Source organism: Leuresthes tenuis, unplaced genomic scaffold (assembly GCF_036924035.1).
Source record: "Leuresthes tenuis unplaced genomic scaffold, fLeuTen1.0.hap1 SCAF_1, whole genome shotgun sequence".
Classification (NCBI taxonomy): domain Eukaryota; kingdom Metazoa; phylum Chordata; class Actinopteri; order Atheriniformes; family Atherinopsidae; genus Leuresthes; species Leuresthes tenuis.
In genome coordinates this window covers 9,197,616-9,214,968 of record NW_027325355.1, presented here as the reverse complement: position 1 = coordinate 9,214,968, position 17,353 = coordinate 9,197,616, and the positions used below count along the sequence as shown (strand labels likewise).

The 17,353-nt window shown below is 44.6% G+C and overlaps 4 protein-coding genes across 4 annotated transcripts in view; 3 read left to right on the top strand and 1 right to left on the bottom strand.

Moving 5' to 3' along the window:
- Positions 1-17,353, top strand: part of LOC140291438 (uncharacterized) — an 873,052-nt gene that overhangs the window by 223,041 nt on the left and 632,658 nt on the right. The gene's annotated exons all lie outside the window — the stretch shown is intronic.
- The window catches only part of LOC140295152 (NLR family CARD domain-containing protein 3-like), a 229,674-nt gene that overhangs the window by 55,522 nt on the left and 156,799 nt on the right, over positions 1-17,353 (bottom strand). The window lies entirely within an intron of this gene.
- The window catches only part of LOC140295136 (uncharacterized), a 180,559-nt gene that overhangs the window by 154,671 nt on the left and 8,535 nt on the right, over positions 1-17,353 (top strand). The gene's annotated exons all lie outside the window — the stretch shown is intronic.
- On the top strand, positions 645-16,301 carry LOC140291766 (NLR family CARD domain-containing protein 3-like). The gene is made up of 8 exons (XM_072379440.1): positions 645-845; positions 1,008-1,215; positions 1,382-3,164; positions 3,932-4,096; positions 5,831-6,004; positions 10,900-11,061; positions 14,605-14,651; positions 15,689-16,301. Exons 1-8 carry the CDS (start codon positions 843-845, stop codon positions 16,240-16,242), a joined length of 3,096 nt encoding a protein of 1,031 aa, XP_072235541.1. The 5' UTR covers positions 645-842; the 3' UTR covers positions 16,243-16,301.

Below are 17,353 nucleotides of genomic sequence, written 5' to 3'. Positions count from 1 at the left end.
GTTTCTGAGTGTCTGTAGGACACCAGCTGGTCCAGCAGGTGTCACCTTTGTGCTTTGGCTCTAACACAGTGTAGGTAGGAACTTCCACTCAGGTGGCAGGTGTTGCTGGATGGAGGACAGATAGATTTATTTAGAATTAAAAACCTGTACGTCTGAACCACATCAAGCTGATGGAGGTGTGATGTGTTCCAGGTTCAGGAGAGGATCAGTCACCAGGGTGCTGGTTAGCTGCTTAAAGCTTTGAGAAGTTCAAATTAGTAAGCAACAGAACAAAAGTTTGTCCTGAAAGACTGAAATTAAACTTGGTAAACAGACAGTAACTCTGCTTCTTCCAGTTAACTAAACAGAGCTTTTGGAAGCTGCAATGAAAGTTTGTCTCCTGTCTTTGGGAAATAATCATCAGATGATGTTGCACAGTCATCGTCTGAGGCCTTCACACTGGGAGCTGCCCAGGACAACCAGTCTGATCCAAGCACACACTGGCTCTGGCTGCCTTGCTCCAGGGCACTTCAGCAGGGAGGGAAAGCTTTCTGAAGGGGTTGCTGAGAGCTGTTGGACCCAACCAAAGTGAGCTGAAAGCTCCAAGCAGCTGCAGACTGAGCTGTTGATTCTCAGTGGGATCAGCAGGACTAGTAAAGCTTTCCCACTGCAGGGAGTCCTCTGATTCACTGTTCACATCCACACATCACTTCATGGAGCTTTACCTTGTGTTTGTCTCTGTGTGGACAGACAGAATGTGAGCTCATTCTTCATGATTCCTCCACAGAGTGGACCAGCAGAGCTCAGAGGTTCCCAGTGGTCAGTCTGCCCAGCAGCATCAAACACAGCTGGACTCCATATTTATGGTCTGTACATGTACAACAACTACTTTTCCATCTATTCTGTTCACAGTCATCTCCATGCTGCACTTTGTAGACCAGTGGATTGTCAGTGTGTCCAACATGGATCTGATGTTTGGCTCCATGACTTCAGTCTGATTGGCTCATTCATATAGTATTCTGTTCCAGCTGCTGGAGGACAACATGGTCACTTTTGTGAAGGAGGAGCTGAAGAAGATCCAGAAGGTTCTGAATCCAGATTACCCAGAATGCTTAGAGCGTCAGAGGGAGGATGAGGATGAAGAGCAGAGGAGCAGCAGAGAGGCATTAGTGAAGATCACAGTTCAATTCCTGAGGAGAATGAAGCAGGAGGAGCTGGCTGACCGTCTGCAGAGCAGTAAGAGGATTTCTCTAAAGATTTAACCTGCTGGATAAATGACACATTTACTGATGTCTCAACACACAGAACGACACATGTTCAAATACTCATTCTCAGATAAATTAAAGGTTTGAAGATTTTCTGTGTATTGTATTGACTGATCTTATTTGTCGTGTTTATTTAGAACTTTTTGACCCAGTTTTCCGACATAAATCTGCTCTGAAGAAGAAGTTCCAGTGTGTGTTTGAGGGGATTTCTAAAGCAGGAAACCCAACCCTTCTGAATCAGATCTACACAGAGCTCTACATCACAGAGGGAGGGACTGGAGAGGTCAATGATGAACATGAGATCAGACACATTGAAACAGCATCCAGGAAAGCAGGCAGAGCAGAAACAACCATCAGACAAGAAGACATCTTTAAACTCCCACCTGGAAGAGATGAACCAATCAGAACAGTGATGACAAAGGGAGTGGCTGGCATTGGGAAAACAGTCTTAACACAGAAGTTCACTCTGGACTGGGCTGAAGGCAAAGCCAACCAGGACATCCAGTTCATGTTTCTATTCACTTTCAGAGAGCTGAATGTGCTGAAAGAGAAAAAGTTCAGCTTGGTGGAGCTTGTTCATCACTTCTTTACTGAAACCAAAGAAGCAGGAATCTGCAGCTTTGAAGAGTTCCAGGTTGTGTTCATCTTTGACGGTCTGGATGAGTGTCGACTTCCTCTGGACTTCCACAACAAGGAGCCCCTGACTGATGTTGCAGAGTCCACCTCAGTGGATGTGCTGCTGACAAACCTCATCAGGGGGAAACTGCTTCCCTCTGCTCGCCTCTGGATAACCACACGACCTGCAGCAGCCAATCAGATCCCTCCTGACTGTGTTGACATGGTGACAGAGGTCAGAGGGTTCACTGACCCACAGAAGGAGGAGTACTTCAGGAAGAGATTCAGAGATAAGAAGCAGGCCAGCAGCATCATCTCCCACATCCAGACATCACGAAGCCTCCACATCATGTGCCACATCCCAGTCTTCTGCTGGATCACTGCTACAGTTCTGGAGGATGTGTTGAAAACCAGAGAGGGAGGAGAGCTGCCCAAGACCCTGACTGAGATGTACATCCACTTCCTGGTGGTTCAGGCCAAAGTGAAGAAGGTCAAGTATGATGGAGGAGCTGAGACAGATCCACACTGGAGTCCAGAGAGCAGGAAGATGATTGAGTCTCTGGGAAAACTGGCTTTTGAGCAGCTGCAGAAAGGAAACCTGATCTTCTATGAATCAGACCTGACAGAGTGTGGCATCAATATCTCAGCAGCCTCAGTGTACTCAGGAGTGTTCACACAGATCTTTAAAGAGGAGAGAGGGCTGTACCAGGAGAAGGTGTTCTGCTTCATCCATCTGAGTGTTCAGGAGTTTCTGGCTGCTCTTCATGTCCATCTGACCTTCATCAACTCTGGAGTCAACCTGATGGAAGAACAATCAAAGTCTCAAAAGTCTAAAACACTAACAGAGACTCTCTTCTACCAGAGTGCTGTGAACAAGGCCTTACAGAGTCCAAATGGACACCTGGACCTGTTCCTCCGCTTCCTCCTGGGTCTTTCACTGCAGACCAATCAGAGTCTCCTACGAGACCTGCTGACACACACAGGAAGTAGCTCACAGACCAATCAGAAAACAGTCGATTACATCAAGAAGAAGATCAGTGAGAAGCTGTCTACAGAGAGAAGCGTCAATCTGTTCCACTGTCTGAATGAACTGAATGATCGTTCTCTAGTGGAGCAGATCCAACAGTCCCTGAGTTCAGGAAGTCTCTCCACAGATAAACTGTCTCCTGCTCAGTGGTCAGCTCTGGTCTTCATCTTACTGTCATCAGGGAAAGATCTGGATGTGTTTGACCTGCAGAAATACTCTGCTTCAGAGGAGGCTCTTCTGAGGCTGCTACCAGTGGTCAAAGAATCCAACAAAGCTCTGTAAGTACATACCTGGTTTAAACCACTTCTAGTAGTGGCAGCCAGGTGACGTTAGTTGACTGTGTGAAACCTTAAAACCCTGCCCTTCCACTCATTCAGAAACAAGAACAGGTCATTCTACAGCAGAATTTTCTAATTTATTATTTCCATGTGAAAGGTTCTGCATGAATGGTCTTTGGGGCTTTTTTGTGCCAAGGTCACTGGGCTGCAATGGCCTGTTGCTCTTCATCGTAGCTGTAATTTTGTCATGAACCTTGGTTGTTGTCGTCACTCACATTTATTACATTCGGATGAGTCACGCTGCTTGGCGCTGCTACTCGTCCTCCCTAGCTGCCATAGCTAACCCTCTCAGCATGATTGTTATCTCTAATGTCAGTTGTCCTTGTATTTTTGTGTAAATAATTTTGTATATCCATGTTTATTACTTGCAGTAATAAATGGCAATTTACTGCTCTGACCATAAGCTTTGTAATTGGCTAACACGTTGCCTTAACTCATTGGTCGGATTGTATGATTGACAAATCAATATAGATAGATTTAAAAGAAGGCTACTCCTACGAAAAAAAAAACAAATAAAATAAACAGAAAACTTTGCTTTTAGTCCAGGGCACAGCTGACTCCATGGGCGGGCATGGCTCCCCAATGCCCGCCCATGCTGCCAGGACTGTGTAAGTACAGATATAGAGGGATGTGTATGAATATACTGCTGTTATTTTTATAGGAGAGAAAGTCACAGATTACTACTGATTTAATTATTTTCTCCTCAGACTGAGTAGCTGTACCCTCTCAGATGAAGGATGTGCAGCTGTGTCCTCAGCTCTCAGCTCCCAGTCCTCCAGTCTGACAGAACTGGACCTGAGTATCTGTGACTCAGGAGTGAAGCAGCTGTCTGATGGACTGCAGAGTCCACACTGTAACCTGGAAACTCTCAGGTCAGGTTTATCTGCTGTTTCAGCTTCATACAGTCTCTATGAAGCAATAATCTGAAAAATCCACAATGTAAAAGTCTCCAGATCTGTGTGACTGTCCTCTGATCTAGTCTGCACAGCACACACACATGAACTCATGAATTACAGGAAATGATTTAGCATTTAGCAGCACCTCCAAATCCGAGACCATGGTCCTCAGCCAGAAAATGGTGGAATGCTCTCTCCGGGTCAGGAATGAGATCCTTCCCCAAGTGGAGGAGTTCAAGTATCTCGGGATCTTGTTCACGAGTGAGGGACGAATGGAGTGTGAGATTGACGGGTGGGTTGGTGCAGAGCCCGCAACACTGCGGACGCTGCACCGGTTGTATGACCGACCCGTCGTTGTGAAGAAGGAGCTGAGCCAGAAGGCAAAGCTCTCGATTGACTGGTGAATCTACGTTCCCATCCTCACCTATGGTCACGAGTTGTGGGTAGTGACCGAAAGAACGAGATTGCGAATACAAGCGGCTGAAATGGGTTTCCTCCGCAGGGTGTCTGGGCTCTTCCTTAGAGATAGGGTGAGAAGCTCAGTCATCCGGGAGGGGCTCGGAGTAAAACCGCTGCTCCTCCGCATCGAGAGGAGCCAGATGAGGTGGCTCGGGCATCTGGTTAGGATACAGGGACGTCTGGTTTCTCTGCTCAAGCTGCTGCCCCCACGACCCGACCCGAAAAAACAGAGGCATTATGAAACATTAGCTGTAATCTTAAACTCGCCTTTAATGGCGGCACAAAACCTTTCAAGAACAATAAATAAGTGGCTCCGCTAGCAGAGGTTTCTATTAAATATTATCAAACCAAAAATCTCTCCAAACGGGAGGAACAAAACAGGCTATGAAACACTTACCATGGATTTAATAAATACATTAGCTATGACTGTGAATAATTGACAAATAAATATGCTCTGCAGGAGAGTCGCTCGACTGCAGGCTTGAGGCAAGACTGTGACAAGAAGGCTAGATTGAGGCTCGTGGCAAGAGGCAACATACTGGCACAAGACAAGGGAAACACAGACTATTTGAACACATGAGGGACCAAGGGGAACAGGTGGAAACACTTGGGAATCAGGGAAGACAATCAGACACTTGACACGGGAGGAAGGGCAAGATACCTGAAAGGAGAGGGGAAAGTTAGTGATTTTTCAAAATAAAACAGGAAATGACGAGACAAAGTATTTAGACAGATTAACACATTTGTGAAGCTGTTATTGTCCAGACAATAAAATGAGCTGTTGTCAGCTCCAGTACAATAATCTCCCCTTCACCTGTCTCTCCTCTCAGATGATTTGTGAAATAATAACATTGAGATTACATCACGGAGATGATTGCATTATCACAAAGGGAATGATGTGCTGATAAATGTTAGACTTTGTTCCTGGTTGGCAGCTCTGAAGTCAGCCCCACCATCAATCTGATGGGATTAGTTCCTAAGGTTTGTTCCCAATGAAACCCTCTGCTGTTTGAATAAGATTCTGAGGTTGTCTCTGATAAGCTGCAGTTCCAAGGTGGACAGGCTCAGCCACCATGTGGACTCCATGTTTCACTCTTGATGTGTCTTTGAGCATTAAAAACCACCGCATGGACATGATCACAGGCTTATAAACCTGATGTTCCCTATAAGTGGTCTTTCAGTCCACATTCAGCATTAGAGGTGATTGATTCTGATCCCAACTGTTCTTTTTCTCTGTAATTGTCTCTTCAGGCTGAGTGTCTGTAACCTCTCAGATGAAGGATGTGCAGCTCTGTCCTCAGCTCTCAGCTCCCAGTCCTCCAGTCTGACAGAACTGGACCTGAGTAACAACAACCTGCAGGATTCAGGGGTGAAGCAGGTGTCTGCTGGACTGAAGAATCCAAACTGCAGACTGGAAACACTCAGGTCAGGATTCATCAAACTGTTTTTATGAACAGCTAACAGAACACCTGTGGATGGTCTTTGTATGATTGTTACAGCAGCTTTAGGCCTCTGACACCACAGGGATTTGCCTGAATCTTTAACCTGGCCCACAACCTGAACCTGGAAGAATGTCTTTTTTGGGTCATTTGGTCAGTTTCCTTTGGGCTGCGTTTTCATCCAATAAATAATTTAGAGTGAAGATTCAGGCAAAGTTATTTGAGTGAGTTGTCCTCCTGAGCCCAACTGATGGGCGGGGCAAACAAGTTGTCAACAAGTGTTGTACCTCGTTCCTTCTAACTTACCTTATATGCATGACATTACGTTCCCTTTCAGTCGATTCACTCGGTACAACCCATATAGTCTGGGACACATATACACGCCCCGCAAAGCAGCCGTCAAACCTGAGTCAGAACTAGCACCCGAGTGCAGTTCAGACCCAGCAGAAAGAACAGAGTGAGCCACCGAAGGGCTTGTCGTATCCAAGCAGTAGAACTGAACAAAAGTGTGTGGTGATGACCAACTGGCTGCAGCACAGACATCACCCACAGAAACTCGTATAAACAGGGCCATGATGCTGCCACGACCCTGGTTGAATGAGCTCTGACACCATGAGGTGGAGGGAGACCCCTGCTGCTGTAAGGTAGAGAAGTAGCCTTACCCTACAATCCAATGAGACAGTCTCTGTCGAGACAGAGCTTTGCCCCTTGCTGGATGGACAAAACATACAAACAACAGGTCACATAAACACACAATCTGTGTGCGGTCAATGTCAGCATGCAACGAATGCACTGGGCACAGGGAATGTTACCACCTCTGCTCTTCAGTTTCAAAAGGAGGGGTGTAGAGCTCCATCATAATGAAGCTGTAGTCAGATGGAATAACTTGAGGTAAGAAAGCTGCATTTGGGCATAAAGTCACCTTAGAGCAATCTAATGGAAACTGAGTGCAAAACAGATGCACTCTCTGTGCTGCTGACTTGGGATCAGTGAGTTTTTCTGAAAATTCACAGAAAACCCCATCGTCTGGATGTGAGACCAAACAAGCGACAGGTGTGCTGCAACTTGCTCTCTGGAACTCTCTGTGAAAGCCCAATTGTCCAGATATGCTAGGATGCCGATACCCCTCTTTGGAGAGCTAGCGCTGCTTCAACACACTTCGTAAAGGTGCAGGGAGCGAGCGACAGACCGAAGGGCCCCACCAGGGATCCATAGGACAATGCCCTCGAACACAAACCTCAGAAACTGTCTGTAGTCTGGATTAATTACTATGGGAAAGTAAACGTCTTTGAGATCGATTGATGCAAACCAATCTCCCGGGCCGACTGCGTTCAGCAGCTGCCTGAACTTGTACGTTCCTCTGTATTTGTTCAACACTCGCAAGTCTAAAATAGGGCGGAGCCCCCCTCCTTTCTTTGGAACAACGAAATAACGGCTGTAGCAGCCTTTGTTTGCCTCCAAGGTGGGAACAACTTGTATTGTTTTCTTTTCCAACAGAGAGTTTATTTCCTCTCCCAGAACTCCCACTGCTCAGTTTCCTACAAAACATTAATTTACAACCCAAATGTAATGCGCTGGTTTCATGTCGGAAATGTAGCCGGTAACCCATAGCAACGGTTCTTGCTATCCACGAAGTGGGCGCAAATGTGCACCAGAGAAGCAGGCAGGCTGCCAAGCAACTGACCTGTAGAACTGTTAGAGGTGATCTTTGTGTGGACAACATTGGCTGACTACCCTCTCGGTCACGCACAGACTTTTTCAATACAAATTGCACTCTTTATTGAAACATCTGGAACGTTTACACAAGCATAGGTAACTTTTGCTATGAGTCCCTGAGAAACAATTAATACACCCGAACTGAGGGCAACCTGAGGCAACATAAGTGCACTTGTGTGAGAGGGGAAATCGTGCTTGAGACACTGTGTCAGGGGAACACAATGTCTTTTGGGACACGGTCCAAGAACTGAACAAAGATGGCGCCTCTTGGGTGGCAGCAGTTGTGTGGTAGCCACGTCTCCCTGCAGCTGAAGCTCCTGTCCGTGCAGTTCCACAGCTGGGAGGTCTGTGGGTTCTTCTCGCAAGGAGTCAAGTCTCTCTGCAGGCGTAGTGGTGGACCTTTACTGCAGGCTGACTGGAGGGAAATTTTACCAGGGTTTTGCGGCTTCATTGACTGGGACCCTGTACCCACGGAGAATGCTGCCCTCTTCACGGGAGGCGGCGGTACTGCAGGTTTGTGAGCACTCACTGCTGTGGGTCTCACATCGCGTCTGGTAATAACACTACGCAGCACTTCGGTCTGCTTCTTCCTCAGATCAAACTTTGGCTCTATGGCAACGAGTGATTGTCCATGTATCCAGCTGATGTATCTCTGCTTCAGAGCTTTTTGAGCAGGAGGAGGGGACAACGATACAGCAAGATGAATGATGTGTCATCTTGGCTTGCTGGCGCAGCAGTGGTGGCGGTACATTGACCTGAGGACAATACGTCGTAGTTGTCATCTGGCAAACTGCTAAGGACCACATTAAGATTTCTGTTTGTGCTGCTATTTTTTTTTTTATAAAATTGATAACATGGGATGGATTATGAACATAAAGTTTATTTTATTCTGTAACATCTTAAATAATTTGAGGTTTGTAATGTGAACCGTATGTGACGTGGAAACCCTACACACCTGTACAAATTAAGTTTTTCCCATTCATTAGCTCCATAAGTATTTTGGCACAGCCTTCAAGACAGCTGGCAGGTGAACAATGCTTGTCGCACTATTATCTCCATATAGCACTTAATTTGCACAATAAAGGCTTTCATATTTGTACCCGTTGTTATATGTTTGATGATTGAAGAAACTATCGGATTTTCCAATTTGCACATTTAATGACTAAAAGGACCATCATATCTATTGTGTGCATTCCTTGTTGAGTGTTGTGAGGTATGCTTGTCAATAAGATTCATACTTAAATAAGGGGCGGCTGTAGCTCAGGAGGAAGAGCAGTCGCCCACCAATCGGAAGGTCGGTGGTTTGACTCCGGCTTCCGTTGCTTGTCGAAGCGTCCTTGTCAAGTGGCAAGACATTGAACCCCACGTTGCCTCCCAGTGTATTGGGGTATGAATGTGTGTATGAATGATTAGAAAAAGCACGTAGTTATGTATCGTAAGACGTGCTGTGTGAGTGGGGTGAATGCGGCATGTAGTGAAGTGCTTTGAGTGCTCTGTTAGACTAGAAAAGTCCATTTACCATCATTTCTAGTATTTTGTGACTCATCAAGATTTTATGTATTGCATGTACCGTGAGAATGAAATCATGAAATATTTGTTGTGTTTATGTCTTTAAAGCAGTTTTCATCATGCTGTAAGAATTTAAGGGAATAATGTTACTAATCACTGTCATTCTGCTTCCAACTGAAAATGAGTCTCGATGGGTTGAGCACGGAAGCTGGCGACAGAACGACAGAACGCACAAGCCTCAGGCTCCATCAACGCTTTCCTAGCGTGGACGATCCCCAGACAGACGGGGCACGCTTCATGCTGGTCCTTCTCATTAAGCAATAAGCTGCACCCCTGAGGACAGTGGCGAATAGAGGAGTTTTGTTTCACGTGTTTTAACTTGGTGCTCATAGCGAGACAGTAAGCTTGTCACCAAAATGACAACCAGAAACCAGCTGAAGCAGTGACTAACACCAACAAGAGTGGTAATTCAGAGTTCGCTGTAGCCTTAAGGGAGAACAAGGCTAACTAGCAGAAACTAGGGAGTCTGAAATCAACAGAGGCGTTCTTAGCGAAGTGAAGAGCATAAGAACTGAGGAGTCATTCCTGATGACTGTATATACAGTGCAGGTGGGGCTGACTCACACGTCATTTGCCTGAAGGCGTGACTCGAGGTGTCTTCTGCCAGGGCATGATATCCCATCCTACATGTGTTGAATCGACTGAAAGGAAACTCCCATTAACAATATATGTTTAATACCATGTACATTCAATCTGTTAATTCTATTCAACACAGTACAATTCAGTTACAGTACACGTTGTAAACATTAAGGATAAGACATACACACAGCCAGAACATTGGAAACAATGTCTTAATACAGCTCCAATCACATTAAGCTTTAATGTAGACCTGGTTCTAATCAACTCTGAAACTCTGCCACCAAAAATCAGCTTAATTGGAAGCAAAGTTCAAAGTTTCACAAAGACATCCCTTTATTATAAGCCCAGACATAAAATGATGTGTGTTTGAACGCTGTAACAGTTTGATCCAAAGCACCGAAGCAGCAGAGGTAAATACATGGAGTGATACAGCTCCAACAGCCAGCACACGCTCCCACAGAATCAGACCAGTTTCTGGTGGACCATCACTTTTTGGAACAACACCGGTCCTCAGCCCATCGCCCCGATATTGTCCTTCTGCCAACTGATGTGTTGACTCGTTTATGATGCCACCATTTCTTTTTTTTACCTCTGCAGGGTCCTTTGTTCAGACTTTATAGAGTTGATTCGTCTGTTTCTTTTTTCCATCCAGCAGCTTTTCTTCTGTTTCCAGAACTAAGATCAGCAAATAAAACAGATTTAATTTTCTCTGCTTCACTGATGAGCGTCTCAGTTTCACATTTGTTAAATCAGCTTCTTCTTTACTGCTGCTCTCACTGTGGTGCAGACCATATTTTATCTGAAAAGGACTCAGTAGGGGAGTGTCTGCATGTATTTCTGGCTAAAATAGGAAATCAGGTTCATCCATGTGTGTGTAGTTTGATTCTAACTTAGATTTATGAAGACACAAAGTCAGTAATGTGAGAGAGTTCCAGTTTCTCTGAACATTTAATGATATTCAGCTTCAGTTTCAGAGCAGTTCTCTCAGAGTTTCTGTGTTGTTTTGTGTGTCTGCAGCCTGTCAGGCTGTCTGATCACAGAGGAAGGCTGTGCTTCTCTGGCTGAAGCTGTGACCTCCAACCCCTCCCATCTGAGAGAGCTGGACCTGAGCTACAACCATCCAGGAGACTCAGGAGTGAAGCTGCTGAGGGCTGCACTGAAGGATCCACACAAACTCAGGTATGGAGAGGCCTGCTGCAGCCACACACAATGTCTGATAGAGGAGGAAGAGCTGGAAACATGTTCTCTGTCCTGCACTCAGCCCTGTGTTTTTGCTTCCTGCTGAGTGTTACATGAATAATCACACATGTAGGAGCCTTTTTCCTTTGCTCACAGCAGAAACACTGGCTGAACAGAAACAGCAGATATTTGTGGATCTTCACAATCACCTGTATCAGAGACACTAAAATCACTCAGTCTCTAATGGTCAGTACAGGAAATGAGAAGCATTTGAATCTTCAGGATGTTTGAAATGACTCTGATCATATATTCTCTGTTACTGATCCTGCCGTGACTCTGGAAGACTTTTCACAGTGTTTGAATGTTCCTGCTGACAGATGTGGCCCTTATAAAAGCACAGAATCAGAACCGGATCCAGTCCTTGGTTCTCCACACAGCTCTCTGAAGCCATCCACAGCAGAGACAAAGCCTGGTCCAGCTCTGCTTCATTTCTCCTAACAGAACGGGCAGTTTGTCCGTGCTGGGCAGAAGGAGAACTGTGGGTATATGAAGGGACATTTCTTCAGATCCTTTTCAGGCAGCTGTTAGAATGAGTCACATTGTGTTAGAAAGTGTAGCTGTGTCTCCACAGTGTTGCTGTTGGACTGTGTACATCCTCTCTGCTCCACAGGGAGCCATGATCTCTGATAGAGGCCCGTCTCAGTGGCCAGTGTGTGTGCACTGAGTGTGTCCTCTGTTAACGTGGTTCTGTGTTGCTGTTCAGTCTCTGTGCTCAGGTGTTCCTCCACAGCTGATGCTCGTCTTAAGGCCAGATAGCTCTACATCTGACTGTGTTTGTGTGTCCCAGTGGCTGATGTCATTGTGTTAGTGTAGTGTGTAGCAGTCAGACTGTGGAAGCAGATGAGCTTTCTCAGAGAGCACACAGTACCAGGTCCAAAGAGTTCTGCCCTTCTGTGGTTCTGACCGTCCTTCCAGATGAGAACCAAGTAGACCAAAGTTGAACTGGAGCTGTGTTTGGTTGTTCTTCATCCCATCTCTGGCTGGGATGAAGAAAAAAAAAGAAAATGTTGCAGACAATCCAATAAACACTATCCAGGGAATTCCAGAGAAACAGGAAGAGAGGGACACTGGGGGAAGGAGAGGAAGAGGCTGGAGGCTTTTTGGTCTGTTTCAGATTCCTGTAAAGTGATCAGGCTGAAATAAATTATTCTGATTCTCATCAATAAAATCACAACACCTGGCAGCTGATATACTTCCAATGACTATAGATTCTCCTCTGATCTTATTGTGAGCCTTTAATGTTCAGTATGGAGGCTGGAATGAGGGGAGTGTTTCTAGTCTAACTTTTCTAGATGAATGTCTTCCCCTGGCTGGCTGTGCAGCATTCAGATGGACCAATGGGTCTGAGAAAGGATCTGGATGTTTGGCTGCCCTGGAACATACTGAGAGGAGGAGTCAGCAGAAACAATGTGAACACCAGGAGAGACCATGATGTCAGAAACTGAAGTGATTTCATTAGAAGTTTTAAAGCTCATATTTGGATTCAGAAATGAGTGAAAAATCAAAGTGAAAATTCTTCCAAACTTGAAGAATTGAATTCAGAGACAGAAACTTCATCTCCATAATCTGACTGCAGACAACATTTGGTGCTTCTCAACTTCAGCAGGAGCTCAGACAGATTTCCTTGCATCCATTGGGCCTCATACAAGAACTGTTGTATAAACAGATTTGTTCTTAAGTCGTGCGTATGAGTTATTTAAGAGAATCTGCACATTCACCAATGTTTTCGTATTTTAAGTTTTCTTTCAGGTACGACCAGAATTTACGAGTGATCCAGACCTGTCGTAGGAGTTATGTAGTCCGCTTAATAATGTACTAATTAAATAATGCACTAATTGAAGGTTAATTTGACTCTGTATATAACAAGGCCAGGGCCTTGACTGGACTGCCAAACATAGTCGGAGCAATAGACTGCACAAATAGACGTGTCAAAGCACCTTTGCTGTTGTGGAGCGCACTTGTGAGCTGAAGGCCTGGTGTGTCGTGATACAGCGGGGAGGGGGGAGGGCTGCTCTATGGAAGGCATGCTGCTTTTGGCGCAATATTGCCATGAACAAGTTTCTCCCACTACCTGAACCAGCCCAGGCAGACCAGAAGGTGTGGTGCCAGAAGACCTCCCTCATGGACCGCCCCATCAAAGTGCCATCATGATGAGGCAACAAATGATTTCACGGCTTTAGCTGCAGTCATCAAGCGCTTGCCCATGGCGAGACATTTTTAATTATTTTTAAGCCATTTTCATATCAAGCCATTTTTTCTTTTTTTTCTGTGACATTACGAACTACAGGTGACACGGAATTAACAGCAGTCGTAATTACTTTCTTCGCTTTAGCAGGTCCCATAATTCCACTGGTGACACTGCTAAAAATTACAGATTTTCCTTTTTGGATCTCTGAAAGCAGAACTTCAATCAAAGAGCCCGTAAAGTTGTTCTATTTGCGCCTTAATGTCATTCTCACGACTCAACACTTCCTGACACAGGAGAACGGAAACGTAGCCTTATATGGTATTATGCTGGGCATGGAATATGCAAATATACTATCCTCGTGCACGTGCACATTCATCAATAGGTGCATTCCCACTGTAGGAACATTTTGCAGTTCCTATAACCTTTTCAGGAACTAGGCTGTTTTTTCGCGCAATCGGACATACAGGAACTCGGGACCACGGCCCTCAGTTCCTAGAACCATTTTAGCTCCTTCTCCGAGGCAGGGTCCTTTCTGGGTTCCATAGAAACACATGACGTAGGTGTTTGGTGGTTGGTAGCTATGCCACTTGTCTGAAATATTTATTCATATGACATGTAACAAACGACGCATGTTTAATAAGTTAAACTTGCATGTCGTCTCCTTTGTCTGTGGCGCTCTGCTCTCCTTCTTTCCTTCATGAAACGAAGAAGTATCGCCTGCTGCTCGATTCTTCGTCTCCTGACTCTCGCTGTGTGCTCTTCCAGCCTCCATCTTAGATGCCTGATGTGATCGTCCATGATTAATATTACCGTCATGCAGACCATGAACACGGTGGATTCCTCGCTCTACATGTTAGCTTCTTGGTGGTGTTGTTTTGTTTTCTTCTCTCCTTACTTTTCGTGGGTTTTGTTTTGTTGTTGAGTGGCGCTACAGTAACACGTCACTGTCGCAGACGGTTACGTCACATCAGTCCCGACCAAGGTCCCCGACTTATGTGCAAATGCAAAATGAAACTGAAATGACTAAATTCGAGGTGGACAGTTCATAGAACTGCGTTCCTAGAACTCTGTGTCCGAATGCGCCTATTTACGCAGGTGTACACACTTTTTCCAAAGTTAAGAGCGTTTGTTGAATCTGACATGGCGTGTTCGTACGAGACCTTTTTCCGAAAAAAGTGAGAGAAATTTAGAATAAAAATACAAAAATGTTCTTGCATGAGGCCCATTGTTCTTTTCTTTCATCACTTTATTTTCTTTCCTCATTTTTCTGACCTCTGACCCCTTCCTTCTTTCAGGGTGGAGCCTGCTGGAGAACAATGGTTGACACCAGGTCTGAGGAAGTGTAAGTGTGTTCTTCATCTGATTCATGACATCCAACCATCTTCACACTGTCACATCTCGGGCTGGGTATCAATAAAAAAATTTCGATTCCGGTACCAATACCGATACCAATTTTATTATATCAATTCTAACAAACAGGAAATTACATTCCACATAACAGTACAAATCTTCAGTTTTATTTTTCAGCTCAGTATTTTTCCAATCCAAGCAGTTTTCTTATGGAAAAAATTAACAACAAATAATTTCCAGTGCAAAACAGTTGCAAACAAGTGACAGATTGGTGTCTAATACTACGTCTAATCCTACATACTGAGGATACTTTCCAGAAAAGTCAACATGTCTGCTTTCTGCACGTATGAAAGTTGCAGTAACATTAAGATTACTGCCAGATTTCGCTGAACGTTAATTTACCTGTTAAAATGCCACACACTGCGCTGTCCTCTGTACTCTTAGATGAAGCAGGATCTGTGCTGAATGCTGAGAGGAGGATGATTGCAGTCAGACCTTCTTGCAGTAAAACACAGAGCAACTTTCTGCTCCTAAATTGATTTTGTGCACGGTAAAATAATTAATTAAATTAGTCGTGTTGCTTTCCTTAGCAACAAATACTTTTTGGCATATGTTGCATAGCGCACTATTGGCGTCAATCTTGGTGAAATGGAGCCACGCTTTTGACCTCGGTGGCATTGTTTAACCGGTTTGACAACATGCACACAACTACAGTTCCTGACGCAGATACACGTGAATCCCGTCTGTGGGTGTAACCATTTTTTCCTGCATGTTGCAAAGTGTAACGTTAATACAGCCAATCGAGGGTAGCATGATCAGCTCTTTATCACATTGATCAATCTCTGGGTACCAAAACTTGGCACGGAAAGACGAGGCATGTTTTGATAAGCGGTACTACCGAAGCATTTTGGTCGGTGCCTTAAAAGAACCGAAGTTATATACCCAGCCGTAGTCACATCACTCATTGATCAAAGTGAACAGATGATAGATCAATAACTGCAGCTGGATTGTGTTTGTTCTCTCCATCAGATTCCTGTCAACTCACAATCGACACAAACACAGTGAACAGGAGACTGGAACTGTCTGACAACAACAGGAAGGTGACACATGTGGAGGAGGTTCAGTCATATCCTGATCATCCAGACAGATTTGATGAGTGGTGTCAGCTGCTGTGTAGAAATGTTCTGACTGGTCGCTGTTACTGGGAGGTCGAGTGGAGAGGAGGAGTTTATATATCAGTGAGTTACAGAGGAATCAGCAGGAGAGGAGACAGAGACTGTATGTTTGGATACAATGATCAGTCCTGGCATCTGAGCTGCTCTGATTATTTTGGTTACTCTGTCAGGCACAATAACCGAGAAACACCCATCCCCTCCTCCTCCTCCTCCTCCTCCTCCTCCTCTGTCTCTCACAGAGCAGCAGTGTATGTGGACCGTCCTGCTGGCACTCTGTCCTTCTACAGAGTCTCCTCTGACACACTGATCCACCTCCACACCTTCAACACCACATTCACTGAAGAACCTCTGCTTCCTGGATTTGGGTTCAGGTTATGTTCACCTGTTTCCTCAGTGTCTCTGTGTTGAGTATAAATAGTTTCCTCCTGTCAGAGAATCACTGTTGAACAGACAGTTCAGTCTGTACATGTCTGTCTCTTTCACTCAGAAACACCTTTTCAGATTCATGGATTCAATCAGTTTCTGTTTGATACTCTTCTAAATGATTCCTTGGAAACTTCTTCCTCTTCCAGTCCTTTAAAGATGGAAGATGCCATTCTTCCAGGATGTTGTTTTTCTGTGTGTTTCCAGTCAAAGCTTCACACTGAATATCAGTATGTTGTGTTTCTCTGCAGCTCACTTCAACTGAGACCATTCAGTTCATGTCAGCTGCAGTTAGTTTGCTGCACATGTGACAAACTGTGATATCAGAGAGGAATCACTGAGCTGCAATCAGCCAAGATGAATTTCCAACCTGCTGACAGACCTTCACTGATTCTGCTCCAATGTTTAGGGACTCTGGTTTAAACTGATAGAATTACTCAGTTCTGTCAGAGACAGTCGAGTTCTGTTCGAAAACTTTCTTCCTGGTTAACTTGTCATAGGTGTGATGACTCTGTGATGACATCAGCAGAGAGTTTGACCAAAGCCTGTCTCATACATCTTACTAAGACCTCAGAAAATTGGGTCAAATTGTTGGGGGGGGGGAGGCAGATGTGTCTTTCTATTCAAATGTGTTTTAGTTTGTTTCAAAAGCTTTTAAAAAAACATGGATCATATAAAGAAAGCAGCAGAACTGAGTGTTTGTGTTAATATGGTGTTATCTATTCTAAATATTGTTTTCCTTCTATCTGTTCTGTTTCCTGTCTGTCTTCTCTGCTAATTATTCACAATAATAAAGCTGAACTTCAACCTAAATGCAGCCGTGCTTCCTTAAAGCGTAAATGATTCAATGAATCTGATGCTGATGTTTCACAGAGATGTTACTACACTGTTGTTGGTTTGATTGTTGAAGATTTGGATCATATATTGATATCTGACTGGACTTATTTACCCCATTAAATGTGTAAATCTTCCACCTCTCCGTTAAAACAAAACTTGTTTCTGCAGAGAGTTTTATTCTGAAATAACTGAGTCATGCTTTTCTATCAGGATCCATCACAGACCAGACTTCCTGGAAGCTGAAAAACAGCTGGAAGGT